This window comes from Leucopleurus acutus (assembly GCF_964270905.1).
Source record: "Leucopleurus acutus genome assembly, chromosome: 15".
NCBI lineage: Eukaryota > Metazoa > Chordata > Mammalia > Artiodactyla > Delphinidae > Leucopleurus > Leucopleurus acutus.
This window is the reverse complement of record NC_139157.1, coordinates 39,904,510-39,931,866: the sequence shown is the minus strand read 5'-3', so window position 1 is coordinate 39,931,866 and position 27,357 is coordinate 39,904,510. Positions and strand designations below refer to the sequence as shown.

The window sequence follows — 27,357 nt, the reverse complement described above, 5'->3', positions numbered from 1 at the left end:
CCTGCAGCAAAGCTTTTGGAGGCATGACATGACTATTTAAAGTGGGAAAGGATCCAGGCCCCTGTAGTAACTCCATGAAAGAATTTGTATACCTGTGTTGATATTCAATCAGATCTACTGCCTGGGCTTCCCTGGTGGCGCAGTGGTTGAGAGTCGCCTGCCGATGCAGGGGACGCGGGTTCGTGCCCCGTTCCGGGAAGATCCCACATGCTGCGGAGCGGCTGGGCCTGTGAGCCATGGCCACTGAGCCTGCGCATCCGGAGCCTGTGCTCCGCAACGGGAGAGGCCACAACAGTGAGAGGCCCGCGTACCGCAAAAAAAAAAAAAAAAAAAAAAAATTTACTGCCTTATTTGAGTCAGGTTTATTGATGACATCTAATAACGGCTTTCTCATCTCACCCCAGGCACTGAAGGCTAAGTCCCTATCTTTATTAGACACTTAATACTGCATTGCTCAGTCTGCACATGTTTCCTGCCTTAGTGTACCTGTTAATTATATGTAACAAAAGACATAATCAGGATGAAGTCTCCTTAGGAGAGTAAATTAACAAAGCCTCTAACTGAGAAGATACTGCTAATTTGGCCAGTGTGAATACCAGGAGCAGTCTGCTTTCACCCAACATGGACAGTAACACATCTTTCATTTTAACAAAATTTAGTCCAGGGCAGCCTTGACTGTCCTATCATCCCTCAGGTCATCATGAAAAACTACTCTACCGATGATATGTTAACTGGACCTAGGTGAAAAGGAAGTATCTGGCATTCTACATGTTTTAGTAAAAAAAAAAAAAAAAAAAAAATAGGTGTGCCAGAGTGAGAGATCCAAAAAACTGGGACATTTCATTGGCATCTCAGTGAAGTTTCTGAGTTCTAGTGCCCTAGAATGTCAAGATATCACATGTAATATACATGATGTATTATTAAATCTTATACTATTTACCACCAAGGAAGTGACATAATGCATGATTTTAGCCTCTGTGAGTTTTAGAAGCAACACCTACAATATTTGGGTATGCTTCTCTGATTTATACCAAGTAACCCCTAACTATCAACTTTATGTGACCTAGAGGCTAGAATAAGATCTGAGGCAGGCTCCAAATCTAGAAACTCTATCACTTGAGCCTTTAATCCAGCAGATTCAATGTTCAAACTTAATGTCTGATTAGATACTATACGGAGCTTCTAGCAAGGGGCAATACAAGATACACACATGGTCTCCTAACATTTTGGAGCAAATCCATGTTCTCTTTGTTAAATAAATATTCCTGTTTTTTGATCCTTATTTGATAAACAATGTCTAGCCCCTGCCACCATGTCTACTTTGCTCATAAGCCCAGCTGAGTGAGCACTAGGGTAGCTGAGGAAAGAGGCTGAGCCAAACAAAAGGGATTATTTTACCTCCTTTGCAGAAGGAGAGATCAGAGCATTGACATGAGTCAAAAATACTCCCTCAATCTGAGTGTATTCTCAGAGGATCATCTATATACCTCTTCCACCAATCTTCTTAAACCAGTCCTCCAAGTGCTTAGAATAATACCTGACACACAGTAAGCACTGTTATATTTGACATTATTATTATTATGCTTTTGCAGAAAAAGTCTTGAGATATATTACTGGTAGATACAAAGGGAAAAACTAAGCAGATGGAAAAATAATGCCTTATTAATGCTAAGAAAAACAAATTTGGGGAAGAGAGTAAATTGAATGATAATATATCTCTTGAACTGACAGATAATAACATTTAATCTTTTTCAACACAATACCGCTTCCCTTAGCTGCACTTGTCTCTGATTCACGATTTCCAGAAGGTAAACCTCCAATGTGCTGCCGAAGTTGGGAAGAACAGTAACCTAGGCTGAGTGGGTAGGAATTAAGAGAATGTGAGGGCATATCTAAATCTTATAATTTGAACTAATCCTATTATTGAAAATCTTAGACTTTCACACCTAATCCTCTATTTTCATCTCCATTTTCAGTGGTGTCTCTAATTCCTAGTGTTTCTAGAATACTGTGATAAAAAGTTGCTTCTGGGCATTCCCTGCCAATTTACTTTTAGCTTTGCTGACCTACTAAATCAGTTACAACTTACCCATTTGTTTTGTAGCTCCTGACATTATATTGTGGATATCTCCATCCCCCAATCCTTTCTGAAAAAGTTATCTCCATCAAAACATGGGAGTAAGCCAAGAAATAGGAAATTAAATCCCAGGTGAAAGAGAATCCAAATCAGAAGAGAGAAGAAGCAACTCCCAGGATGACGGTGAAGGGAAATCCCAGGAAGGCTGATATATAAGGCTAAAAGATCCTCCAGTACAAACACATGTGATATAAGAAAAAAAGATAAAATATTACCTGATATCCTTTAGTTTATTATTCACAAATATGAACAGGATATGGTCCCTGCCTTCAAGAATGTAAAAACCTTGAGACTATAAAATATAATTGGACAGAATGGTTATAAGGCCCTTGACATTTATGTTGCAAAACAGCAGTCCCCGACCTTTTTGGCACCAGGGATTGGTTTCGTGGAAGACAATTTTTCTATGGACTGGGGTGTGGGGGGGAACGGTTTCAGGATGATTCAAGCGCATTACATTTACTGTGTACTTTATTTCTGTTATTATTACATTGTAATATATAATGAAATAATTATACAACTCACCATAATGCAGAATCAGTGGGAGCCAAGAGCTTGTTTTCACTTGCCACTCACTGATAGGGTTTTGATGAGTCTGCAAGCAATTGATTTATTATGGTCTCTGTGCAGTCAAACCTCTCTGCTAATGATAACCTGTATTTGCAGCCGCTCCCCAGCACTAGCATCACCGCCTCAGATCGCCTCAGGCATTAGAGTCTCATAAGGGGCAGGCAACCTAGATCCCTCACATGCACAGTTCACAGTACAGTTTGAGCTCCCCTAAGAATCTAATGCTGCCGCTGATCGACAGGAGGCGGAGCTCAGGCGGTAATACGAGTGATAGGGAGCAGCTGTAAATACAGATGAAGTTTGGCTCTCTCACTGCTCATCTCCTGCTGTGCGGTCCGGTTCCTAACAGGCCACAGACCGGTACCAGGGGTTGGGGACGCCTGTTGTAAAAGAATGCAATGTATGGGCCAGGCATTATATTCTCTGGAACCAGACCATCTGGGTCCAAATACCAGCTTCATTAATTCCTAGGTGTGTCATCTTAAAAGGCTTAACTTCTGTGGCTCAGCTGAGTCATTTTAAAAAATGAAGCTAATTAGAGTACCTATTTGATAGGGTGGTTCTAAAATTAAGAGATTTAAATGTGAAACTAATACCAGTACCTGGGACATAATGAGCACTATACAAGTGTTATGCAGCAGCAGACGTAGTGTATTTTTTTTTTTTTAGGACAGTCTGGAAATACATTAGTAGATACACAGAAAATGAAGCAAATGGGAAAAAGCCATGCAATTGTTAACTTCAGAAAAAATAAAGTAGGAAAAAGGAAATAGTCATAGTATACTACTTGGTCCATAAATGAATAATATTTATATAGACACAATAATGTAAACTTTCAATAATGATTTAAGCAAGATTGTGATGAAACTATAGAGCAGGGAGAGAGGGAGGGCAGAGGAAACCTAAGTCCTAACACTCGAAATTCTTTAAGACAGGAGATCAGGAACTTCTCTGGTGGTCCAGTGGCTAAGACTCCACATTCCCAAGGCAGGGGGCCCAGGTTCGATCACTGGTCAGGGAACAAGATCCCACATGTCATAACTAAGAGTTCACATGCCGCAACTAAAGAGCCCGCATGCTGCGACAAAGATCCCACACGCAGCGACAAAGATCCCAAGTGTTGCAACTAAGACCCAACGCAGCCAAATAAATAAATAAAAATTTTAAAAGTATTCAAAAAAGAGATCAAATCTAAATTTCAAAAATCAAGACATAGTATATAAGCATGTTATTTTAAAAAAACCAAGTAACTCAGATACAGAGAACAAACTGGTGATTGCCAAGGGCGGCGGCGGGGGGCGGGGGGTGCAAAATGGGTGAAGAGTGTATTCCGTATTTGAAAGCTGCTAAGACAGTAAATCTTAAAAGTTCTCATCACAAGAAAAGAGATTCCTGTAACTATGTATGATGATGATCTTAACTAGACTTTTGTGGTGACCATTTCACAATACATACAAGTATCAACTCATTATGTTACACACCTGAAATTAATACGTCATGTTAATTATAGCTCAAATTATCGAGGACAAAAACCTCATTGTGCCTTAATTAGTGCCCTTAAAAGACAGGTGTTCAAGAAAATAATTTGCACGCAGCATATAATAAATGTACAACTTTCTTTAAAAAAGTTTCCAGGCAACTGTTTTTAATCAACAGATTTAGCAAATGAATGTTAAACAAATAACCAAAAAGTACTTGGCAATGTGGTGGACATGAAAGTAAAAGAAAATGATACTCCCTTGGGAAGTTTAAGTTTTAGTCAGAGACGGAAATAAAATTAAGAATGTGTGAATGACAAAAAAGGCAAAGGACATTCAGGAAAATTATCAGAGTGTTCTTATAATAAGTCATGGAGAAAGTAATTCATGAAGCAAGCTTTTCCTTGAAGGATGATCCAAATTTGTACAAAGACAGCAAAAGTGAAGACAATATTCAAGACAAACAGGTATAGAGGCAATAATAAACACTGTGCTTGAGGGAGATAAGTCTAACTTACTCAGAAAATTAGTTCAGGCTGAGTAAGGTGGAAAATATTATACACAGGAAAGGTGGAGATATTCTGGAGCTCCTTGACAGGCCCATAATAGAGTCTGGAATTGCCAATTATTTAAAATGGGAAGATGGAGAGCTTTATAAAGATGCTATACTCGGGCTTCCCTGGTGGCACAGTGGTTGAGAGTCCACCTGCTGATGCAGGGGACACAGGTTCGTGCCCCGGTCTGGGAAGATTCTACATGCCGCGGAGCGGCTAGGCCCGTGAGCCACAACTACTGAGCCTGTGCGTCCGGAGCCTGTGCTCCGCAACAGGAAAGGCCACAACAGTGAGAGGTCCGCGTACCGCAAAAAAAAAAAAAAAAAAAGATGCTGTTCTCTTCTGCATTAATTACCTCACATTTTTCATTATCTTAAAATCCAATTCCTCACTAGGTAGCCAAGTTAAAGAGAATGAGAACCACATCACATTTACACATTATTACATCTCCCACATGTAGCACAGAGCATACTGTCTAAAAGTGAATTACAATGCTCAAACTACTTGAAGTGTTTTATATAATCTTTGTTCTTAAGCTCTAGGAAATGCTGGGGAAATAATTACCTCTGGAGTGAAAAAACAGCTATTTGAAATTCAGCAATTCCTTCTGTTTCACTAGGGTTTCTTTTCCTTTTCTATAAAATTCATTTAGAATTTAAAATATGAACCATATTATGATTCCATTTTTATAAAATATTTCCATATACCTATTCTTCTGTCTGTATATGCATATAAGACATCTAGAATGATTTTCCTCAGTGTTAATAATATCACTTTCAGAGTTAGGAGGAATTTCATTTAATTTATTGTATTTAATTTCCTGCATTGGTTAATTTCTTTATAATAAAGACAAGTTATTGTTTGAAACACAAAGAAAGAAAGTTAAGATGACTCAATATTGAACAACTAAATAGATAGTTGGGCCACTTAATAAGATGGAAATGAAAGATTTGTTTTGTTTTTGTGGGAGAAGACCCAACAGTTCAATTTTAGACAAGTTTGTGATATCTGAGAAATGTATGAATTGAGATATCAGGATGCAGTCATATATTATGAGTCTGGTAGCTCAGAATGATAGTTTAGATTGGGGATATAAATTGGGGCATCCGTTGGCATACAGATGATACTTAAAGGCAAAGGAGTAAGTGGATGAACTAGGGGCAGCGTGTAAAGAAAAAAAGTGGACCCAGGACCAAGCCCTGAGTATTCGAACATTCAGAGGTTGCTTAGAGAATGAAAAGGAGGAGAAACTGCAGCCATAGGAGTATGTGGTATCACAGAAGCTAAAAGAACTTTCACATAGAAATGGCCCATTATCTCAAATGTTACTTACAGTAAGATGAGAATCAAGAGAAGAATCCACTAGATTCATCAGCATAAAAGCTATAAGTGACCTTGAGATGAGTAGGATGTGCAGTTCTGACAGAACTGTAAAGTCAGTGTCAAATCTAAGGGGGCTGAGGAGTAAGCAGAGGTGAGCAAGTAGGGACAGTTCGTATAGATACATTTTGCTGCAAGAGGCAGAGAAATCGGACAGTGACTGCAGAGAGATGTGATGTCAAGGAGTTTCTCCGTGCGTGTGTTTTGTTTCATTTCATTGTAAAATGGGACATGTGAAGGCATGTCTGCACACTGATACCAGTAGTAGAAAAGGACAGGTTGGAAGTGGAAACAAAGAGGATAGGAGGGCTAATCAAAGGAGCAAGCTTCTTGTATATTAGTCATTTACGATATAAGATTTGTAAGAAGATCTTGGCAAATAAAAATTCAGAAACTTAAATAGAATGTGATGCTGTTGAATGTGAAAATCCACATTTCCTTAAGCCCCAAATTAGCCTCATCTAAGAGCTGTGGTAAACCTAAAGAAATTGTATCAAACTTACCATCATGCTAGTCTAGATTTCTGAAGCAAGGGGAAAAAAAATAAAGTGAATTGAACAAAGCAATGCTAAATGTAGAAATCAAACACATTAATGAGATGACTTACTGGGAGGGAACAGTACAATTAAAAATGAAAAACTGTGGGAGTGAAAGAAAATGATACAGGCAAAAATCTGAAATACATAGAAACATGAGATTTATATAATACTAAGCTATGATTTAAATTATCACCACTGGACCTCAGTGACCAATGCTAGACTGAAACAGTAGACAAATGAAAGTACACTTTCATAGACAAATGAAAGTTTCATTTAAAAAATGAAAGTAAACTTTCATAGAAAAGTGAAAGTTTCATTTAAAAAATGAAAGTTTTTTTTTTTTTTTAACATCTTTATTGGAGTATAATTGCTTTACAATGGTATGTTAGTTTCAGCTTCACAACAAAATGAATCAGTTATATATATACATATATTCCCATATCTCTTCCCGCTTGCGTCTCCCTCCCTCCCACCCTCCCTATCCCACCCCTCCAGGCGGTCACAAAGTTAACTTGAGATGCATAACTTAAAAATACAACTGAGTATTATAAGAATGGACTTCAAAATACCATGAAATTTCTTGTCAAAGAAAAATTTGTTAAAAGACACATAAAATTAAAATACAAACTTTTCCTCAAAAAGTGGTTTTGTCATTCTCTTTGTCTGAATGCTGATATTGTAAACAGCACATTTCTTGGCAGATGTGGAAGACGACTGAGATACTGAAAAAATGAAGTCAATTTATTTCCTAAGTAAAACTCAAAAACCATATACAGCAAGTAGACAGATATAAAGAAACGAAGTACTGCTACTTTATATCTATTACTAACATTTTTATAGTGCTTGCTATGTGCCAAGCACTGCTATAAGCCCTTCTAATTTTTCATATGTAAGTCTCATGGTAACTCTGTGAGGAAAAGTATATAGTTATCCTCCATTTTACAGATGGGTAACTGAGATCTCACTTCACAAAACTAGTAAACAGTAGGTAGACTGACTCCAGAGTCCATGTTGCTGACCACTATATTGCACGGCTATTATAGGTATCTACAATGGGATGGCAAATTTTCTAGTTTCCATTTAGACATTATGAGAAAGCATACACTATGCAAATTAATATATTTTATTCCCAGGAGCATTTTACTTCTTGGATTGCTTTTTACATGACTTAAAATCCTACTGCTAAATATTTTGCCAGAAGAACACCAAAAGAAAATATTACTCTATAAAAGAAAGAAAACATACAGAAAAAAAAATTTACTCAACATATTAATAACAAGAGACCAAAATCTATGTTCTATAATTAGAAAACTCAGAAACATACTTGCTATGCAAAAGGAGATTCTACTGATAGGTTTTCCCCAGAATTCCTCATCACTGCTTGCTATATGATTATCTAATGCTATTCACAGAAAGTTAAAATTTAATGTGAAAGTACGTTTTGAGATAAAGAGCATACCACCACAAAGAACTATAATAGCTGCAGCTTTTTTTCCTACCTTCTTTGAACTATAAATCCAAAAATGAAACTCAGCTATTAATGAATGTAAAAAAAAAAGGCTTAAGACTTATAATATACACTACCATTAGAGAAATCTAATTTTAGAAAAGTAATTGCTTTATTTCTTAGGTAGAACATTCTCACTGACCCCCTCCCCCTCATACTTTTAAAAGTTACTTTGCTAGTAGAAAGGAAATCATGAACCTATGAAAGTAAAAATTTTCTTTAATTCAGCTGCTTTTAAATGTTAAGGAATATAAATTCAACCAGAAAATATTTAAACCTTGGGTTAAAGAGTATGATTAACATTGAGGAGCAACATTTGGGCAAGATAAATCATCCATTTCTAGGCCTCTTTCAAGACTACATTATGGCAGGAGTCCAATCCAACACCAATCCAGGGAAGCCCCAGTTGACTTCTGAGTCAACTGAATAGTCCACAGAATGCCTCTAATGAATTGAGCAAAAGTGAAATACACGGTGATAGTACAGAACCTAAAAATCTAGTGACTATATGTAAACGTAAAAATGTAAAAATCTAGTGACTATAATTTACTTTGTAATATTACAGGAAGACAAATTACATTTAAACATGCTTTAAAAATCAGCTTATTTTAAATACTTTTTTAAAGGATAGAGAACATATCCTTAACTGTTTTTGCAATAAGAAAACATCAAGTGAAATTCAGCATCTTACCTTAGACCAAAGATGTGTGATTGTTCATAGCTGAATAAAGAACGAATCTTGGCTTCAGAATTCAAAATTATAAGTCTGTCAATAATATCCTGTAAAAGAGACTTAGTTAGACTGTTCTTGGCTGAAACCATTTAAAGAAAATCAAATCAACAAATATTTATTTAGATTTGTGGTTCTCAAACTCGGCTTTGCATTTGAATGTAGGGAGCTGTTTAAAAAAACATTTTTTTAATTAAACCTAAATCTCACCCCTAGAGATTCTGAATTAATTGGTCTGGGTGTGGTATGAGCATCAAGACGTGTAAACATTCCTGAAATGAATCAAATGTTTAGCCAAAGCTGCTTATTGCAGCCAGTTAAATACTGTTTAAACTGCTAAAAATGTAAACTACCTTGAAAAACAAATATGAACTCTAAAAATGTGAAGCATGAACAGTGGATTTAAATAGTTTTATCTAGGAATTATTTGAGATTTTGTTAATAGATATTCTCTGCTCATGTAAAGCAGTGGTTTCCAACCCTGAGCAAACACTGCAATCACCTAGAGAACTTAAAAAGTAAATATAGGGCCTCCCTGGCAGCACAGTAGTTAAGAATCTGCCTGCCAATGCAGGGGACACGGGTTCGAGCCCTGGTCCGGGAAGATCCCACATGTCACGGAGCAACAAAGCCCGTGCACAACTACCGAGCCTGTGCTCTAGAGCCCGTGAGCCACAACTACTGAGCCTGCTCTCTAGAGCCCGCGAACCACATCTGAGCCTGCATGCAACAACTATTGAAGCCCGCACACCTAGAGCCCATGCTCCACAACAAGAGAAGCCACCACAATGAGAAGCCCGGGCACCGCAATAGCCCCCGCTCGCTGCAACTAGAGAAAGCCCATGCACAGCAAAGACCCAACACAGCCAAAAAAAAAAAAAAAAAAAAAAAAAAGTAAGTGTAATAGCTGCCCAAGCTCTATCCCAAAGCAATTAAGTCACTATCCCTGCGGTATGATTCTGGCATTAACATCCTTGTAAAAGCTTCCCACAGTTGTTGCAATGGGTAACCATGCTTAAAAATCACTGATGCAAGTACAGAGAGAACCTGATGCCTAGATGCCATCAATTGTCCCAAGCACTGACAATTTAAGCCTATCACAAAATTTTGAGCATTGTCTAAAAGCCTTTCTTTCTATAAGACCTGGCTTTTGTGCATATCTTTGGGTTCAGGCCTAAGAAATTTATTCATAGCAAATACTTGTCTCTCTCATTGATCATTTTCCTGATCAAGAAACTTGTTACTTTCCACGAGTTTAAATTCAAGATATTTCTGTAACCAACAGGGCAAAAGAGGAATGGTTATGCTAGGGAATAAAGTCACATAATATTTCCTGAGGTCTATGTAGATGATAGTACAAACATATCAAATACGTAAGAGGCCAGGAAATAAGACTGTAAGGAGGAGGAAATAATGGATCTAAAAATCACATCTGAAAAATACTAAACAAGACACAGTAAAAACTGGATTTTGTAAGAACTTACCAACTGAAAGTTTACATGGAACACTTAGGAATGCATTTACCATTCTACAAACGTCTTGTAAAATGTGTAAATGATATTAGCACAAAGAGTTTACAATCAGCAAATATTAAATAAACTGCCTAACAATGAAGAATGAAAAGATTGCTATCTTAAATAATCTGTCCTTGTTGGCTGCTACTTAGCTGGACACTCATTTAAAAACAGTACATGACACCTTGTGACTCCAAAGTTCTAGTTCTGAATCTAAGTACTAGATACTGTAAGAATACAAGGTAGAGAATGTATTACCAACAAGCTAATAGCAGCTATCTATCAATGATAATGCATTTTCAGAGAACAAATGTTACAGTAAATAAATTCTTCTTCAAAGAGGATTACACTGATGGATCACCACTTAGGGAAGTAAACGCCCGGGAAGCCCACCTTATGGAGAAATTCAGTTGGTAAGCACTACAATGTGTGTCAATAAGGCAAACAGTTTCCTAAATTAAGCAACAGCTTCTGAGAAATAAGTTAGTGCAAGTAAGGCTTGGGACTCAAAAAGGAGTCTGAAACTCTGTGCTTTTTTAAAAGCATATTGTCTAGCTTGGGAATATGTTCAGTAATCTAGTAAGCCAGAATGAAACCACGACTGGAAAAACAAAGAGGAATATGCATTCTCTATAAATCAATATATGTTTGAGTGCCTATTCTGTTTACAATTGTCCCAATGGCTGTGTTTGTGCTATCTGATCCCTTTTACTTAAGAAAGGGCCAAGTGAAGGGTGAGGAATATGTCAACCATAATGCCAATACTCCTATACCTGCACTATTAGGAGTGGTTTGTGATTGGTTAGTCCATAAACATCTATGAACAAAACTCAGTCTATTAAGGTCCTCCCTTGGGATTTTTCAAAGTGGGGAGTGTCTTAGTCCATTCTGGATGCTGTGATAGAATAGCACAGACTGAGTGGTTTATATATAACAGAAAGTTTATTTCTCACAGTTCTGGAGGCTGGTTAGTCCAACATCAAGTTGCCAGAGATTTTGTGTCTGGTGACGACCTACTTTCTAGTTCACAGTCAGTCATCTTTTTGCTGTGTCCTCAGATGGCAGAAGGGGTGAGAGGTTTCTCTAGGGTTTTTAATAAGGCACTAGTCACCCCATAAAGACCTTACCTCCAAATATTATCACACTGGGAATGAGGTTTCAACATATGAATTTGGGGGGTATACAAACATTCAGTCTATAGACAGGAGGTAGAGGAAAATGCCACTCTGGGGGTGTAGTGAGTTGAACGGTGACTCCCTCTAAAAAAAAGATATGTCTATGTTCTAATCCCCAGAACCTATGATTGTTACCCTATCTGGAAAAAGGGTCTTTGCAGAGGTAATTAAATTAAGGATCTTGAGAATAAGATCATCCTGTATTAGGCAAGTGGGCCCTAAATCTAATGACAAGTGTTCTTATAAGAGAAAGACAAAGGGAGATTTAAGACAGAAAAGGAGACGGCCATGTGAAGATGGAGGCAGAAAATGGAGGGATGCAGTAACAAGCTATGAAATGCCTGAAACCACCAGAAATGAGAAGAGGCAAGGAAGGATTCTCCCCTGGAAACTTTGGAGGGAATGTGGTCCTGTGGACACCTCGATTTCAGACTTCTGGCCTCCAGAACTGAGAGAGGATAAATTTGTTGTTTTAAGCCACCTACTTTGTGGTAATTTGTTATGGTGGCCCTAGGAAACTAACACAAGGGGGGATGGTGAACGTGTCACTATGGAATGACAGGTAGTCCCTCCCGTGTGTTCTTCTATAGAGGACACCATCTGCAGAAGAACATATTAATAATAATTACAGCAAACCATTATATAGCACTTATCTGCCAGTCAGTGATTTAAACTTTTATATTTAATTTAGTTCAATTCACTTAATTCTTACAACAACTCTGAGATAGTAACAGTATTGCCCTCTTTTTAACAGAGGAGAAAATGGGTCAAACTTGTCCAAGGTCACACAGCTTGTAAGAGGCAGAACCAGAAATCTAATCCAGGTAGTCTGGCTTCAGAATACAAACTCTTAACCACTATACTATGTATATGCCTTTCAATAAAGTCAAAATGGAGAGCAATAAAAAGAAAGGGAGTGGGGAAAGCAAGAGAGACAGATGTCGACCTGACTGAATTCAAAGTTCTATTTCCACTTGTCCCTGATTTTATTGCAAGATGGTAAGTCAATTCCTTTTTTGCCTAAACGAATTCAAATCGAGTTTCTCCAATAACTAAAGGGGTCCAACCTAATATACAATGTATATAAATAGAAAAGAAATAGAAAAGCAATTGAAAAATATATCTGTAAGAGGAAAAGAATATTTTGTGTCCTTCATCTTTAATATACACAAGTACAAGTTGGAAGTTGTTCCAGGGCTTAGAATTTTGGTAGATATTCAATAGGAAACCATGAAGAGTGAAGGCCAAATATTCTTAAAGTATAAAGAATTTCTTAAAATTGAGAAACATAACACAAATAGAGAAAAAGCAAAAATAAGTTGAAAGACCACTATGAGAAGAAGAAACGTCAATGGACATTAAACACGTGAAAAGATATTCTGCTCATAATGAGAAAAATATAAATTAACACTTCTTTCCTGTCAGACAAATATCTAAACCACCGACCACATTATCTTCTATGAGCCTGTCAGGAAACAAGCACTGTAATATCTTATTGATGGGAATGCAGAAGAATTATTCCCTGTGGTTGGAAATCTAGCAATACATACCAAAATTACATATGAATTTACCTTTCAACACAGGGATCCCACTTATAGAAATCCAGCCCAAAAATCAGTAGTAGGCAGAATTCTAAGATGGCCCCAAGATTCTCAGGCCTTAAACACTAATGTATCAATAGGTAGTGCTATAAAGAGATTTTGCAGATGTAATTAAAGCCCTTAATTAGTTGATTTTAAGAGGAGATTATCAGGGTGGCTCTGATCTCATCACATGAGACACTTAAAAGCAGAGTTTTTTCTGACTGGTCACAGAAGAGGAAGTCAGAGAGATTCAAAGCGTGAGTGAAGTTCTTCAATGCTGACATGGAGGGAACAATCCGACAAAGCCCTGAAAGCAGCCCCCGGCTGACAGCCAGCAGGAGATCAGGCACTTCAGTCCCACAACTATAAAAAACTGACTTCTGCCAATAACAAGAACGAATTTGTTATCGTGGATTTTTCCCCAGAGCCTCCAGACAAGCACTCAGCCTGGCCAACATTTTGATTTCAGTCTTTTTAATACTCTGAGCAGAAAACCCAGGCGCACAGTACTTGACTTCTGACCTATAATAAGTGGGTGTTTTAATTTGCTCAGTTGGTAGCAATTTGTTATGCAGCAATACAAAAAAAAAAAAAATTACAGACATACTGGTAAACACAAGATAAGCCAAGGCTATTAATTTTGGCATAATTGATAATAGTAAAAGACTGAAAGAAACCAAGGGTTCACCAATAGACAACTGGATAAATAAACTCTAGTACATCCACACAAGAGCACTATGTAACTGTAAAAAGGCATGAGTAAGAGCTCTACGTACCACTAAAGAGTAATCTCAAAGATAGAGGAGCAGGACTTCCTGGTGGTCCAGTGGTTGAGAATCCATCTTCCAATGCAAGGGATGAGGGTTCGATCCCTGGTCCTGGAAGGTCCCACATGCCACGAAGCAACTAAGCCCGTGCGCCACAACTACTGAGCCTGTGCTCTAGAGCTCGCAGGCCACAACTACTGAGCCCGAGCACCACAACTACTGAAGCCCACGCGCCTAAAGCCCATGCTCCACAACAAGAGAAGCCACCGCAATGAGAAGCCCGTGCATTGCAATGAAGAGTAGTCCCTGCTCACCGCAACTAGAGAAAGCCCGCACGCAGCAACAAAGACCCAACGCAGCCAAAAATAAATAAATAAATTTATTTAAAAAAACTAAAAGACCAATCCTAACATAAGTGGAAAGATATTTCTGACTATGCACTGTAGAACATCCATGAAAACTTGAGAACAAACATCCAAGCGATTGCGCTAGATTAAATAATTCATTTGTACTTGTGTTCCATAACAGATTTCAATAAAGGTAATAATATTAGAAATATTTTTGAAAACCATTCACTGGATATCTACTATGTTATATATGTAAATATGACTAAGATATCCTACTTGCTCTCAGGCCCTCACAGTATAGTACGGAAGACAGGCGCATAAATGGCTAATTATAAAACTACTTAAGAAGTGCCAAGATATAGAAATGGAGACACAGATGTAGAGAACAAACGTATGGACACCAAGGGGGGAAAGCTGTGGGGGGATGGGGGTGGGGGTGATGAATTGGGAGATTGGGATTGACATGTATACACTGATGTGTATAAATTGATGACTAATAGGAACCTGCTGTATAAAAAAATAAATTTAAAAATTAAACAAGCAAAAAAAGAGAAGTGCCAAGATACAAGTAAGGATAAGATAAAATTGGAACACTTCAAGAATATAAAAGTTTAATGATAAAAATACCTATCTTTATATTTCATTCACATAAATCATAAAAAATTTCCCAAAGTAGAGAAAGTTTAAAAAAATAAAATGTTTAGGGTCAAAAGAATTAGAAGAATTCAAAATGTCAAAACCGTAAAAAAAAAAAAGACAACACACAGGACAAAGTGACCAGAAATAAAAGTAATGATTAACAACAGAATTTCAGAACTAAGTAATTCTTTACTAATATATATGTGCATATATACACATATTTATGTGTGTTCAATTCATAAACTTACCCAAAGATGAGGAACTAAATGTCTCTGAATGATTAAAACAAATTACCCATCTTAGAGTATGAATATAAAATAAGTCTCAAATTAAATAAATATGTATATACTGCCCTCATGGGGCAGTAATATGTAGTTCATTTAAAATATAGGCAGAAAATGCACTGGACTCCTTCGATACAATTTATTAACGTAAGTCACCTAAAAATAATTCATACACATACTTCTATATATGCCAAATCTCTTTCCTAGTTGGGAAGACTTAACCTTGTTATTTCAATAGGTGCCACCACCGTTAGACAGCGGATCAAAGATTCCATTTACAGATAATTCAGAAGCTAACATTCTATAGGTTAATAAATCAAACAGTCTTTAAATGTGATTTAGTATACCTTTTTTTCTGTTAAATTGCATTTTTACTACAGATCTTAAAAAGCGGCACTATAAGAGTGAAAGATTAAAAGAAAATGACTTACAATAACCCTCGTTGGGACTTCACGAAGAGAATATTCTTCTTTATTAGGAAGACCCTGATTGCCTACAAGCTCATAAACAGCAGGATAAGATAACAGGTTCACCAGTGCTAGAAAAGACTGGGGTGGGGGGAGGTGGGAGGGGGAGAAAAAAACAGTCGTTCAAAGGGTTCATTTTTTTTTAACCACATCCAAGGAAGACTCATTAATGCGAAGGGCAATTTTTAAAATAAGCCTAATCAATCCATATAACTGAAATATATGCATCTATGATAAGTACAAAATAGTTAACGTCAACAATAATCTATGTCCTAACGATACATAACTGTAACAAAACATAAATGAGAACTGGAAAATGCTTTAAAATATCACGTATCTCTTCAAAGTTAGGTTCTGACAAAAAATGAAATGAGCAATCATTCTCATTCTTTGCACTGTTATATCTAATGCATAAGAAAATATAAGAAAAATACTTTGGGGCTCTGGAGCAAGATAATAATAAATTCTATATATTATAGCACTCAGGTCACAAGGCTATCTTTATCCTTTAACTACATTCACTGGAAATTCAAGTAATCTAAATATAGTTATTAGAAAAAACCATGGCTTTTCCTATGAAAACCCGCTCATTTTCTGGTGCAATCTTACCAAGTTAATCTCTCCATGAAATTTTTAAGCTCCTGCTCTTGTCTTATCGACAAGAATCTGAATATTTTTCTCCAGCACAGTTCATTCTTTGGATCCCCTATGCAGAAGCACGCAGTGGTTGCCCATTACTAAACATCAGGTCTAAACTCCTTAGCATGACTTTCAAGGCACTTTACTAATTGACACCTTTCTTCTCTTCAGTGTCAAATCTTCTGCCCACCCCCTCCTTCAAATAATCATGACAATTTTCTATTAGATTTGAGTCTAAGTGTTCAAGGCTTTCTTAGGTTTGGTTGGTTGGTTTTTGTTTCAGCTGTTTTTTACTTCCAGTTTGAGGTAATTGATATATAACACTACATAAGTTTAAGGTGTACAGCATAATGATTTGACTTACATAATCAGGAAATGATTACCATAAGTTTAGTGAACATCCATCATCTCATATAGATACAACATTAAATAGAAAAAATAAATTTCCTTGTGATGAGAATTCTTAGGATTTACTCAACAATTTTCATATAACATAAAGCAGTGGTAATTATATTAATCATATTGTACATTACATCCCTACTACCTACTTATAACTGAACCTTTGTACATTTTGACCACCTTTACCACCATAAAGATATTATACTATTATTGCCTATATTCACCACTATACATTTCATCACGTTGACTCATGTATTTTGTACTGAAAGTTTGTATCTCTTAATTTCCATCACCTATTTCACTCATTCCCCCACCACACTTCCCTCTGGCAACTACCTGTCTATTGTGAATCTATGACTGTTATGTTTGTTCATTTGCTTCATTTTTTAGATTCTTCATATAAGTGAAATCATGTTAACTTTTTCATCTTCTACAAATTAGTAAATGATGTTTCTTCTTCACATATTCACATTCATAGACAGTGCAGCCTTGTTGCTGTAGTTGTTCGTATTTGACCAAATACTATTCAAATTAATATTAACTTCATAATATTCAAAAAAAATATTTTTTGAATAAAGCAACATATAGGAAAAACCTTAAACATAGAGATAAGTTTTGTGGATAGTTAGAAAAATCTCATTTTACAATAAATTCCAGAACTTACCATACAAAAAAAAAAAGTGAAATCATATGGTATTTGTCTTTCTCCATCTGACTTATTTCACTTACCATAATACTCTCTAGGTCCATCTATGTTGTCATAAATGGCAAGATTTCATTCTATTCTATGGCTGAGTAATATTTCATTCTATGCCTATACCACATCTTCTTTATCCATTCATACATCAGTGAATTGAGAATTTCATAAATGTTGAAATTTGTCGAACGTTTTTTCTGTATCTATTGAGATGATCATATGATTTTTACTCTTCAATTGTTAATGTGGTATATTACAACAACTGATTTGCAGATACTGAACCATCCCTGCATCCCTGGGATAAATCCACTTGATCATGGTGTATGATCCTTTTAATGTATGGTTGAATTTGATTTGCTAGTATTTTATTAAGGATTTCTGCAACTACATTCAGTGATATTGGCCTGTATTTTTTATTTTTTTTCACAGTCTTTTGTTGTGGAATCAGGGTGATGCCGGCCACACAGACTGAATTCTGATGCATTCCTTCCTCTTAAACTTGTAATAGTTTGAGAAAGAAAAGCATTAACTCTTTAAATGTTTGGTATAATTCACCTGTGAAGCCATCTGATCCTGGACTTTTGTTGGGAGCTTTTAAAAATTACGGATTCAATTTCATTACTGGTCATCTGTCTGCTCATATTTTGTATTTCTTCCTGATTCAGTCTTGGGAGATGGATAAATTCCTAGAAATATACAATTTCTTCTAGGTTGTCCACTTTATTGGCATATAATTGTTCATAGTAATATCATGATTTCTGTGGCACTGACTGTAACTTCTTTTTCATTTCCAATTTATTTGGCTCCTCTCTTTTCTTGAGAAGTCTGGCTAAAGGTTTATCAATTTTATTTATCTTTTCAAAAAACCAGCTCTTAGTTTCACTGACCTTTTCTATTGGTTTCTTAGTCTCTATTTCTGCTTTGATTTTTATTATTTCTTTCCTTCTATTAAATTTGGGTTTGTTTGTTCTTTTTCTACTTCCTTTGAGTCGGCATTTGTTGTTTTGATTTTTTAATATGTCTGGTGTGTATTGTTTATTAATTGAGTAAAATTATAGTAGGAATATCCTAAAAGAAAAACGTCCTTGCAAGACAATTCACAGGGAACACTGGTATTTGTCTTTTACTAAGTTTATTTTAAAAATAAAAATTTAGAAATAAAAGAAAGGAAGGAAAAAAATTAGGAAAGGCTGCTGGTTGTAACTGAATATAGATTAAGGTCTGGATGAAGTAATTTGAGAGAGAGATTTCAACTCTATACATTGTTAGTTAAATCATTTCTTACCTTTTGACAGCTTCGGTCAATAGGGTCCACTGGAGTAGATTTGGGATGGGTTACCCTAACATCATCTCTTCCACATTCCAGATTGGCCCATAATTCAGTTAAAAGTGCATTAATAAACCCTAAGAAGAATTTTACATCATATTTATAATATACTACTTCTTTGGATTATGGAGGCAAGACATAATTATCCTTCTAACAAGACTGGTCCACACTGACAGAAGACATACTTGTATCCTTGGTGCCATTATCATATAACTATGGAATGCCTAAACTCTCAAAGACTATTTCCCTAGAGGACTGAATTTTGAGCCCCAGTTTTTATCCTTTAGCCAATGACCTCTCCGAGCATGTTTTCCTGAAAAAAATAAGGTTTACATGTTACTCAGCAAATAAGCTAATAGTGAAATGCAGCCTGAAAGCTGGGGTGTATGTGTGTAAAGAAGGAGGTATCCTGGAGGCACAGTAAACAACCAAAGAGTGTGTGTTCCCTTTCTTTAGTGTAACAATTTTTTTGCATTTCCATATGCTTAGAACATTTCTCCACTTCATACAACTTCTGGCTCTATACAGTCTTTAAATTCTCCTGAGTCAGATACTATAAATCTAAATGAAAGTGATTATTAAGCCCAATTATCAAATTCCTTTATGAGGAATCAAAGCATATGGAAAGGTGCAAGACAGAACACCTAATCATAAATCAGCAAGATCGTAATAACACATTAGAGCAGAAAGGGTCCTCTGGTACAATGGAAAACATATAGGCTCTGAAATCGAAAATAGCAGTGTTCAAGTTACAAATCTGCCAGCTTGTTAGTTACATGTCCTTGAATCTTTTGACTTCTAAGAGCATCAGTTCCCGATTTGAAAGCTGAGAAAAGTGTTGCATTTGAGGGTTGCCGTAAAGTATAAATGGGATGATACACACAGAGGTCCTAATATAGTACCAAGACATCAGAGGAACTCGAGCAGTGTTAGTCTTCCTTCCTTTGTCCTATGAAAAACTGCATTTAATCCTCTCAAGAAAAGTTGGATATATGAGGTTTAGAAGCTTAATGACTTGAGCAACAAGAAAATCTGGGATTGAATCTAGTCTTCAAATGCTTCCATTAATGTGTCCCTCAATACTATAAATAAATTGGATTTTATTTTAAGTAAAAGAGTAAGTGGCTCAGCTTAGGGCAGCTTCTGCAAGAAACATATTTCATAAGTATTCCAAATTAGTCCAGCCAAAAAATATTTAAGATACACTATAGAAAAATATTTACATTTGAGGAGAGAATCAATAGTGACCACTGATGTTATGATTCTTCACTTCTAAGACTTAAATATAATCACGGCATCTCTATTAGAGATTACATCTTGTCTCTGGTTCAGCGTTCAGATAACCTTAATATACAATATATTAAATTTCCCAATGTTAGAATGTCTTAAAAATCCAATCTGTAGTAGATAATATTCAATACATGCCAACTACAAACTCCAAAAATAGTGGTGAAAATTAAGTGGGTGAGAGAGAATCTTTCAAGAAAGGAAGAGAAAAAGGAATAAGAAAATGGCATGTATGTGTGATCATTATGACTGGAAATCTTGATTTATATATAATTTACTGAAACTGAGCATTAAATCCTATCAGATGCAATTATACCAAGAGAGGATGACAAACTTTTGATTTATAAGATGAAGTCTTCTTAAAGCCATCAAATATAACTCAGTTTAGATCATTATGCACCACTGTTCTGAGGAAAGAAAAAATTTATATATTTTTTTTTACAGAGGAAAAAAAAAATTCCTAGTAGGATTGCACGGAAGAGAAAAGGTAAAAAGGAAATCCCAATAACATTCTTTTTACCTAAGGCCTAACTTGGGAAAAAGAACTTTTGAGTGAAATACCTGATACTTGATCATGGCAGTTAAATTTTGTATAGACTCACTCATTTTATTTAAATTATAATTCTAAAGAACTTACCTGAACTTTGTAGTGCTACTGCACCTGCTGCTGTTGATGCCACGTGTGTAACCAGAACTCCATAGCCAAACTTTTTATGCCTGCTGACCTAACATAAATAAGGAATAATGAGAAGCAGGAAAACACAGCATGCTAATATTTTACTTACATGTTACATGTAGAGTTACTGATTTCTTTATTAAAATGCTGGACAGTCTTTCAAGAAAAGATAACAAGAGCAGAAAAAACTCAAACTATAACAATCAGTGAGTTAATACTAATGTAATATTTTTGATAATCTTGTTTCAGAGATCTAGGTTCTGGAACCAGCCCTAAAACTATGTTGCTTCATGACCCTAAACAAGTCACTATGTCTCTAAGTCTCTTTATATATAAAATAAGGGACTTTGGACCAGATGAAGACAAACTCCTTCCAATTCTAATTTCTGTTATCTTACTATTTTATTCTTTAGGTTGGTTCTTTGATAATAAATTCTCATTAATTAATCTGTATTGACTGCCAGTTTTTTAACTGGGCCTTCAAATAAACGACTTTAAAAAGAATAATGGTATCTTCTTAAAAATGACAGTTTTAGAGGCAATGTGATTTTTTTCCTAAAGAAGGAAGTTATATACACACACATGCGCACACACACACAATCCTCATTTAATATACAGGTTTCTAAACAACATTGTAGAAAACCTTAAATAATTTGTTATTTCACAGAGAATATCATCCATGTATTCATGGTAAAGTTCAGAAGTATCTCTCAGCAGAAATCAGAATAAGAAAATAAAGACGTTATAAAATATTCCTCCTTCCTCAGACTTTATAGGTCAGCCTGACCTTAGACAAAGTGTTTGACTTCTAAACAGAGCTAACCATTTAGAATTTGTATTTTTCAACATTTCATTAAAAGGATAAGGATATGTTTTTATCAAATTTTTAAAATATAAACTATACATTCCATGTTAAGGGCAAAAAAAAAAAAAAGGCAGGGGGGGACTAAAAGACCATGGGAAACAATTAGGTTTATTTCTTAAAATTTTTTGCTGCTCATCTCTCTATAAATTTGCCTTCCTTTTCCATTTTTATTACTCTTATTTTCCATTTTCCTTAATTTATCATCCATTAGTTCTGCAGTGGGATAACACAGAAGTACAGCAAGATAAATGTCTATCTTTTTTCCCACTTGCCTTCTTCCATGACAATGGGAAAAACACCTTGCTCATCAATCATCCCAAAGGACACTGCTGATTCAGATATTAGCAGCCACAGGGGTCTTCCAGATCAACACTAAATACTAAAAAGGAAGGGCAGAGGAAAACTTCAGAGAAGCTAGAGGGGCTTCACTAAACAAGACTTAGATTTCACGGACACTGTTAAGACTAATCTGAGTTCCAGTATTACTACCATCAATAACTACATGTGTGAACACAAGCAGATCATTTATAACCAGCCTGGATCTCCAATTTCTCTTCAGCAAAATTAAGGAAAGTCTAGTTGCCTTCTTACAAGATAACTGAGAATCTAAATGTTCAAAAAAGTCTTGAATGGTGTAAATCAACATTAAACTACTGCACCAAATTATATGGTTGTAAGTTACTGATGTCCAGGGAACAATATCTTCTATTAAAACAAACAGTATATTAAAAGGAAGACCAGATTGTTTTAAAATTTATGAATATAAAAAAATGACATCTAGTCCTAGGTATATTATCACAACAGTAAAAAGCTATGTCTACATGGTCTCAAGAATCTGAATGAGAAAGAAAAATCTCTCTCAGTCACTTGAATATTTTCAAAAATGGAAAGAAAAAAAAAAAGGGAAACCCAAATGGTTAACTAGTACACAAGGAGAAATTCAAACTCACCAGCAGATCAAAACACAATTTATGTAAACTAAAAGCCTGAAAACCTTCTATATGTGCTATAATCTGAATGTCTATCTCCTCTCAAAATTCCTATGTTGAAATCCTAAGCCCTGGAAGTAATGGTAGGAAGTGGAGCCTTTGGGAGGCTATTAGGTTGTGAAGGTAGAGAGTGCTCACAAATGGAATTAGTGCTCTTATAAAAAAAAAGATCCCCAAGAGACCCTAGCCCCTTCTGCTAGGCTACAATAAGAAGTCTGAACATCAAGAAACAATAGCTTCCAGAGATAAAGGAAACACTTTTAAAAGCATATCTATGATCCTAAGAAGCCCTGACATCTAGGGATATTTACTGTAACAGCAAAATGATGACTATACCTCAAAGATCTCTGTCTGATAAAGGGCTAAATTTATAGTAAATTTTATTTAATGGTACCAATAACAAAACCCCTCTACAAATATATTTATTTCTTCCAAAATGTGAACCCCAAACTCCCAATGACACATACACTTAGACCCAAAAGGTTTTTCTCCTGGAATTCCACCGAGTTTTAGTATAGCCAGATGTTTGATACCACATTTATAAAACATCTAGATGATTAACTGAGTTTTTCGATTTTCATCCAGTTGTTTCAGCCTGTAAAATACTCACAGATACCAACATCAACTCTCTAAAGCTTTCCTGAAAAAATATCGTTAAATATTACAATGCTATATGGTTTTTTAATTGAGGTTTAATAATCTCTTCACACAAAGAAAACAGAATAATGTTCTTAATGGCTTTTACAGAAAGGAAAGTTCCTTTTGCCTGTGGCAGATGGTAATTCGCACCTCTAATTCTTTTGCGTATTGGCTGAACATAAATGTCACACATTCATTGATGGCACCTGTTCTTTGAAGAAGTTGTAGTCCTTTGGGAGTGGCAGCAAAATTTAGTAAATCGTCTAACAAATTCTCTTCGCAAGCCATACTGAAACAGGTAAAAAGAAAGGTACGAACGTCTTTATTGTACTCAAAACTGAAAACAACAACAACAACAAAAAAAACAGCTTAATACTACTAACAATTAAATTTATAGAGTACACATTGGCTACAAAGTACTCAAATGTTTAAAAATAAGATAAACATCATGGTTTCCTTGACAGTGAGTTGTTTTTCTTATTTCTTCTATCCAATAATTTTCCTTCACTAAATGAATCAAGTATTAACTGAACATGTCAGCATTTTCATTACACCTAGATTCTCTCAACCAGGTCTTAATTTCATTCTGTTTTCCTATTATAATTCTGCTGTGCCTGGATTCCCCAAGCCCCAACTCTCCATTATTTCTATACTTTCTTTTCATTACGGAGTATCTGTCTTCTGACTGTCTAAAGCATATCAGGCATTTTATCTTTATTGTCATTGGTTCTTAGTCTTACTTTTGGAGAATAACATTTTTTCTCAAAATAATTCTAAAAGGCCAGTAACATTCTCCAGAGAAAAAGAAAGGACAAAGAAAACAACCTGAAACATTCAGAAGACACACAGTAAATAGGTGAGTCAGAGCTAGCAATTTGGAAACACAGGAGAGGATATCAGCACTTCATCTGAAGTATCAGATGAAAGAGAAAATTTTCTACCCACCCTACTGGATATTCCTACTTGCCTAGAAAAAAAAAACTGGATATTAAAATAGGTCAAAATCAAATGTTTATATGCACAGTGAAACAGAGCATGGAAAAGTGTGCCCTTTTTTGCCCAAGGAAGTTTCAGAAGTATGTTTTGAAACTGGTAAGAGATTTGAAATCCAGAACTTTTCTGATCAGAAAAGGAACAATCAGTACATGCCGACACGTATCGATCAGTGATCACACAGCAATGGCCAAAGATATAACTATGTTCAAACACAAAATAAATATCCCTTGGACCAAGAAGTAGGACTAGTTCTGAGGCAAATGCAAGCAATGGAAACCAAATTTGGCTCCAATAGGATATAAAGGACTCAAAGAGTTGCATATGAGATGTATGACCAGCAGTAAGCTCACTGCTTAAGATTCATGACTGGGTAAGACTACTAAAAATAATATATGTTTAATGAAAATATATAATTTATATGCATAAATATATAAACAAAATACTTATATATGTATAAAACTGACTAAAATTGGGGCTTTTGACAAGCCATAAGCCTAGGGAGACTTGAAGATACAGAGAAAGCTTCATTTCTAGAAATGAGCAGATAATCAATTCATCTTCTAACTTTTAACAGTATATGCAGTATCCTCATCGTCACCGACAGGAGCCTCAAAATGCCACTACAATGTTTATTTAAAACATAGGGATAAAAGAAGAAAACATAAAACTGCTGGACAGGGAAGAATGAATATAGAAATAGAAAGTGGGGGAAATGAGGGAGGGCAGAAGGGAGGAAAGTAGTGAAGGAAAAAAAGACTCATTTTTAAATGCACTTGAAATCAAACTTCAAAAGACATCTAAAGCTAAGAGCCAGCAGAATCAACATTCGTTAAATGAATCCATTCCAGCTGAAATAATTTAGAAATAATGACTAGCTTTATTTATGATACTCAAAGGAAATTTTTTAATCTTCCATTAAAACTGAAGCAAAAAGCAGAAATGAAAAACAGGTAGATATTTTTTTTAAAAACCCATTGGAAATCTTGGAAGTATTTGTTTAAAAACCCACTTAAAAAGCAAATGGGGGGACTTCCCTGGTAGTGCAGTGGATAAGAATCCACCTGCCAATGCAGGGGACACAGGTTTGAGCCCTAGTCCAGGAAGATCTCACATGCCGCAGAGCAACTAAGCCCATGCACCACAACTACTGAGCCTGTGCTCTAGAGCCTGCGAGCCACAACTACTGAAGCCTGCACACCTGGAGCCCATGCTCCACAACAAGAGAAGCCACCGCAATGAGAAGCCCGTGCACCCCAACGACGAGGAGCCCCCACTTGCTGCAATGAGAAAGCCCACGCGCAGCAAGGAAGACCCAACACAGCCAAAAACAAATTAATTAATTAATTAAAAAAAGCAAATGGGAAAACTCTCAGCCACAAAGAATTATTGAATTGAATGGTAGCTAGATAAGAAATAAATGTTTGAGAAAACAGATGATACAGAACATACTAAAAGTTTTCAAATACATCTAGTAAAAGCTTCAAGAGAATTGAAGAAATATTTGAAAAATACTAAGAATTTTCTAGATTTGAAGAAAGATGCCACTCCAGTCTATCAATCAAAAGAACATTCAAAGTACCAAGCAGGAGTTAATCAACTATACTCCAAAATAAAATAAAAATTAAAAAAAAAAGTACCAAGCTGTATAAACTTAAATCACACAGAAATAGCAAACATCCCCAAAAAGAAATTAAAAGCAATGAGAGAGAAAAGATATGACCTATAAAATAAAAGTGATTATACTAACAGGCTTATCAGTTACTACTTATTCTAGAAGACAGTGGAGTAAAGCCTCAAATAATAAGAAGAAATGATTGTCTATCAAAACTTTGATACCCAGATAAACTACCATTTAGAGGAGAGAGAATGTGAGCCTTCAAAAGCTGTGGACAGGGTGGGGGTGGTTTGTGTGGGCTGGAAGGAGAATAGCTACTATCAGACACAGAAAGATAAGGACAGTTTACTACTCTCAAACCCTTAAGAACAATTAAAGGATAACTATATTTAGAAACTTATTAGGGAAAAAAGTGAGCTTATCAGAAAGAACGGCCTACAAGTTTCAACAAATGGCCTAAAACAATAAACATGTCAAAAAATTTAATATCTGTGTGAAGAAATAAATCAGGTGATTAAAAAATATAAAACCAAAATTCTAGATAACTATAACAAGACAGTCATGGAGTATTTAGAGGAGCAGCAACTGGTCAAAGTATGCTAAACTCCATAATGCTTTTCAAAACATGATATAAATACCCAATTACTTCTTACTTTCTTAGAAAAATATATGGTTAAATATGTATATTGAGAATTTAGCAACAACCACTTAAAAAAAGAAACAGAACAGTGACTTATAAAGTCAAAACCAAGGGAAAAACAGGATAAAATTTATTGATCTAAGATAAGGCAATAAAGGGAGAAAAGCAAAGAAAATAGAATAAAAATAGTACAAAATAAGAAAAATAAGCCCCAAATATTAGCATTGCAAAAATGTAAAAATCTTCAATTCATCTAGTAAAAAATAGAGATTATCAGACTGGATAAAAATTCAAAATTTACTGCTCTGAATGATAGGAAATAAAGAGATGAAAAATATACTTTGTGTTAACAGGCTGACCCAACCTCCATCTAAACTCCTTTTTTATCAACTCCCATCCAGCAAGAAGTGGCCATACAGCAAATCCAGTAAGGTGTTCACAAAAATGTTAATGAGAAGAGATTTCTTTCCTAAATAAAAGACAAAGCATCATGAAAAGAAGCCATTTGTCTCTACAACCTTTTTCCTCTTCAAAAGTGCAAACTTGAGGGCAACCCCCCCCCCAAAAAAAAACATTAATAATGAAAAAGAAGAGGAGGCTGGGTCTCAAACCACATCAGTAAGTCAATGCCTGGATAGTATTCCATGAGACTTCTTGCTTTATGAGAAAAAGAAAGTCTTACTGAGCTATCTGCAATCAGACACATTCTTAACTCATGTACTCTGCAAATACTAACTAAAGCCAAGTATATTTAGCAATATTAGTAACATACAGGATAAAACTTAAGGCAAAGCAGTAATGAAATACTATATAATAAAAAGTTCCCAAGAAACAGTGAATTATGTTCCTAATAGCATAAAATATAAGTATGTAAAACAAAATCCCAGAATTACAAAAGAAATGGACAAATCAACTTT

At 35.6% G+C, this 27,357-nt stretch overlaps 1 protein-coding gene across 1 annotated transcript in view; it reads right to left on the bottom strand.

Annotated features, from left to right (window-relative positions):
- Positions 1–27,357, bottom strand: part of TBC1D32 (TBC1 domain family member 32) — a 179,136-nt gene that overhangs the window by 79,727 nt on the left and 72,052 nt on the right. Inside the window, exons 19-23 of the mRNA XM_082855382.1 lie at positions 23,340–23,478; positions 20,658–20,745; positions 18,692–18,810; positions 15,636–15,752; positions 8,857–8,945 (exon numbers count right to left, since the gene is read on the bottom strand). Coding sequence (XP_082711508.1) covers positions 8,857–8,945; positions 15,636–15,752; positions 18,692–18,810; positions 20,658–20,745; positions 23,340–23,478 — 552 coding nt within the window. The remainder of the gene's footprint in view (positions 1–8,856; positions 8,946–15,635; positions 15,753–18,691; positions 18,811–20,657; positions 20,746–23,339; positions 23,479–27,357) is intronic.